The sequence below is a fragment of the Nyctereutes procyonoides genome, unplaced genomic scaffold (assembly GCF_905146905.1).
Source record: "Nyctereutes procyonoides isolate TBG_1078 unplaced genomic scaffold, NYPRO_anot_genome, whole genome shotgun sequence".
In the NCBI taxonomy this organism is placed as follows: domain Eukaryota; kingdom Metazoa; phylum Chordata; class Mammalia; order Carnivora; family Canidae; genus Nyctereutes; species Nyctereutes procyonoides.
The window spans coordinates 134,491-138,864 of NW_026575043.1; the positions used below are offsets into that span (position 1 = coordinate 134,491).

Below are 4,374 nucleotides of genomic sequence, written 5' to 3' on the forward strand. Positions count from 1 at the left end.
TGCTCAAGATCAACACAGGAAAATCAGTTGTGTTTCTATCTATGTGCAATAAAAAATGAAAGAAAGCAATTCCACTTAGTGTCTAAAAGAATACTTTTAAAAAAAGAATAAAATACTTAGAAATAAATTTAATAAACCAAAGAGGTGAAAGACTTTTTTTAAGGTTTATTTCTCTATTTGAGAGAGAGGGAGAGAATCTGAAGCAAGTGCCATGCCTAGCACTGAGCCCAATTTGGTGCTTGATCTACGACCCTGAGAATGACCGTGACCTGAGCTGAAACTAAGTGCTGGACACTCAACCAACTGATCCACCCAGGCACCCCTACAAATCATATATTTGATAAAGGTTTAATATCCAGAACACACAAACTATTCATCAATAACAGGACTCAACAACAAAAAGACAAACAACCCAATTAAAAATGGGCAAAGGACTTAATAGACTTCTTTCCAAAGAAGGTGGGCAAATGGCCAATAAGCACAGGAAAAGACCCTCAACATTATTAGTTGAGTACTTTGCCACTACTTTGCCATTGCTAAGATGGCTTTAATCAATAAAACAAAAAGTAACAAGTGTTGATGAGGATGTGGAGAAACTGGAACCCTTATACATTGCTTGGTAAGATATAAAATGAGGTAGTCTTCATGGAAAGCAGTGTGGCGGTTCTTCAAAGAACTAAAAACAGAATTCTCTTATAACTCACCAATTTAACTCCTCTGTATATATTAAAAATAATTGAAAATAGGAGCTCAAATATTTGTACACCAGTATTCATTACATTATTCACAATAGCCAAAAGGAGGAAACATTCCAAGTGCCCATCAACAGATAAGTGGATAAACAGTGCTGTATGTATATATATGTATATATATATGATGAAATATTAGTCATAAAAAGGAATGTTTTTATACATGCTACATCATAGTTGAACCTTGAAAACATTAGGCTAAGTGAAATAAGCCAGTCACTAAAGAACAAATATTGTATGATTGCATTTATAGAAATCTCTAGAATAGGCAAATTCATAGGGATAAAAGGTAGAGAAAGGTTAACTGGGACTGGGAGGCGGATGCCATGGAAGGTTACTGCCTAATGCTTATACAAATTCTGTTTGGGGTGATGGAAAATATTTAGAAACAGATAGTTGTGATGGCTACACAACAGCGTGAATGTAACTGATATCACTGAATTGTACACTTAAACATGATTGAAATGGCATATTCTATATATTTTTATGTATTTTCCCACACACAAAGATTTTTTAAAAAGAGTTAAAAACCAATAATAAAAATGTTTTACCTGTAGCATGATGTGATTGCAACTAATATGATTAGAAGGCATGCCACATGAAACAAGGGGCTCACTGTCATAGAGGTTGCTTCAAACTCCAGTTGTCTAGAAAGTGATGTAAAGTAGACCATCTGCCAAAAAAAATATACTCCAATAAATAACTTTTAATTCCAATATGTGTGAGTTACAAACACTATTGAAATGTTATCGCTTATTGATTGAAATGTTAAAATTTAGTAAAAGATCAAAGTAAAAGATCAAAGTAAGTGAATTATGACTTTAGAATAAAGAAGACAATATGGATTTGCTTCTTCCCACAAATCTGGCCTGTTTTCCAGTTTCTTGCAAAAACCCAAAGTTGAAAACTCCTGAGTTCTCAGTTCCTCCGAACTCAAAATCTGAGTTCTATATAAGATTATGAATCATTAATAATTACAGAAATAGTCACTTTTTCTAAGTTTTTATTAGGCTGTTGTCCATTTAATTGTATTGATATTTCAGAAAGATCTGATGTTCAGGGGCTTTTTTTTCTAGTAGTTGTCTCACTTTGACCAGGCTTACTCACAAGTATTAGTAGGCTTGCTGGCCCAACAATTACAGAGTAGCTAGCGTGTACCTGGCACTATGCTATAACTTACTTGGAAAATGCTAACCTAGTTATCTTTTCAAAGACACCATGGAGCTTCTGCTTAAAGGTTTGTTTCTGCATTTTTTAAAAAAATATTTTATATATTTATTCATGAGAGACACAGGGAGAGAGACATAGGCAGAGGAAGAAGGAGGCTCCCTCCAGGGAGCCTGGTGCGGACTCGATCCAGGAACCTGGGATCATGATCTGAGCCAAAGGCAGATGCTCAACCACTGAGCCACTCAGGTGTCTTTGCATCTTAGTGAACTTCAAACTAGTTTTAGGGGGCTCCCCCAAACAGCAAAGACTTTAACAAAGAGTAGGAATTTCAACATAATTTGACTAGAAAACCTGATAGTCGATGCCTGTACCGAACACACCGGCCTTGAGGATGTGGGATTTGTGTTTTCCACCAGATTATTACTAAGGAGTTAAGATTTGTGGCATCCTTTGTTGTGTGAGATTAAGGAAGTTGGATTAAGTACCGAACGGAGTAGAGCACTCCCTGCTTCAGGTCAAGGGCTCCACTGAATTATCAGGGAGTGCCACTGCTAAGGTCCTCAGAAAAAGTATTATTATCCCTCCCACGTTTCCCTGGCCTCCCTATAAAACCCAGCCACCAGGTACCTGGATCTTCTTCGAGGCCAAACTCTTTTCAATGTTGGTAGATTGGTTCAGGAATGCATCAACCACATCTTGCTAAGCTCATTGTCCTTCACATTCTCCGTTTTCAGGTAGTACAGTAGCCACATGGCTTTGGCTTTCACGAGTAATTGGTTCCTTCCCGTCCTCTTGCCTAAAAAGGTTCCTCCAATGGTGCCGGCCAGGTAGATGGGCTGACCCGATAGGTTGAAGACCGGGAAAGTGATGTTTGTCAGGTCGAGGTCCTTGTTCATGCGCCAGGCAGACAGGAGGAGGTTGGAGGGCACGCAGGCGCCCTGGTATTTAGCGCACACCCGATCGTAGCCAATCTGGGTCCCGTTTTCCTTGGCCACATACAGATCCTGCACCACAGTGTCCAATGTACTAATTTCTTCTAAGATTTCTTGTTGCAGCAGCGAGGCAGTGCCGGAAACCACTAGGATGGAGACAAAATTGACCCCGGTGCTCTTCCTGGAGTTGGAGAATCCGTAAGAGTCGTTGGTGGCGAAATGCCCCTGCACAAAGCGCCACTCAGCCTTGGCCGGGCTCCCCATGGGGGTGTACTGCTCCTCGAGGTTTTCTTCAGTATTGCTGGGCAAGGAACGCAAGCCTGTGCCCAGAGTGGCCGTCAGCAGCATGGGCACCAGCAGGAAGATCCAGGGGTGCGAGCCCACCTCCCTCCCCAGCCTTCCGAAGGCGCAGATGAGGGGTACCTCCAGGCAGTTGTTGTGGTAGCGGGGTCTCGCTGACAGCTGCCTTTCCGACGGGGAGGCCGGCAGACTTGGATGCTCCACACTGTTCCCGACTGCGGAGGGGATGCCCCGAGGAGCCCTGTGCACACTCCCAAAGCCCAGTCAAGCTTGGGTTCCTGTCCCTGACTTGGCTTGGAGGCGGGGAGCAGCTCTACCTGGGACCCCACACCCATGTCCCGCGTCATCCTGGTGTTGGGCCCGGGATGGGCCTCGGCTTCCCGCCTGGCCTCAGGCTGCGGCTCTGGCTGCGGCTCCGGATTCTCTGCCATGGCCTCGGGATCCCCCTTCGCCTCCATCTCCCACCAGGCGTTGGTTGCAACCTTGGAGAGACTGAGGCTCATTTCCAGGAGGGAAAGGCAAGGTGTTCAAACTGGGCAGCAAGTCAGGAAGCAGCCACTGGCCAGAGCGCCCAACTCTTGCACCCGACCGTTGGCTGGAGAATTCCAAGGCTGCAGCTGCTCGCACGCGAGGCCACGGGGGCCGTTGGGGAGCATGCGTTTTGACCCACAGCCCAAGCAGCTGATTTTTAGGTGTTAGCACTTGGGGGAGCTGCTCTGCCAACTGCCTGGTGCAGGTCTCAGTGGGGGTTGTTTACCCCCTGAGGCCCCAGGAGGAACAACCACAGTGGCAGCGGCCAGCTCTGGAGTCCTGGAGTCAGCTCCTGCAGTAACTACAGAGCTCTAGGTCTGCAGGGGCCTGGATGCTCTGGGGGCGGGGCCGCTGATCTCAATTGGGGGCCGCTGGGCGGCAGGAGCATCCTTGCTGTCCCTGGGCCCTCCTAGCCTCTGCCTGTCCCAGGGGTAGGCCAGATCACGGGCTGTGTCCCTGGGGTCTGGGGCCTGCGCCACTGGATTCGCGCTACCAACGCGCAGCCCCCTCTCTGCGGAGCCTCTGACCAAGCCGCCTCCGAGCTGCTCCCAGGTCCAGCCCTGTGCACGCTGCAGCCCTTTAGGGAGCTCGGCTCCGGGGTGTGGCACGCTCTCCCCTGGGCACAGGTGCTCTTTTAGTGTCCCTGGGAGCCTGAGGACATCCCCACCCTCCTGGGATCCTGCTCCAACTCC

At 46.6% G+C, this 4,374-nt stretch overlaps 1 protein-coding gene across 1 annotated transcript; it reads right to left on the minus strand.

Annotated features, from left to right (window-relative positions):
* Positions 1 to 1,296: 1,296 nt before the first annotated feature.
* LOC129507828 (patched domain-containing protein 3-like) lies at positions 1,297 to 3,609 on the minus strand. Its single transcript, XM_055322573.1, is given in 4 exon segments — positions 1,297 to 1,422; positions 2,547 to 2,599; positions 2,602 to 3,366; positions 3,441 to 3,609. Coding segments are annotated over 4 exon segments (1,113 nt in total).
* Positions 3,610 to 4,374: the final 765 nt, after the last annotated feature.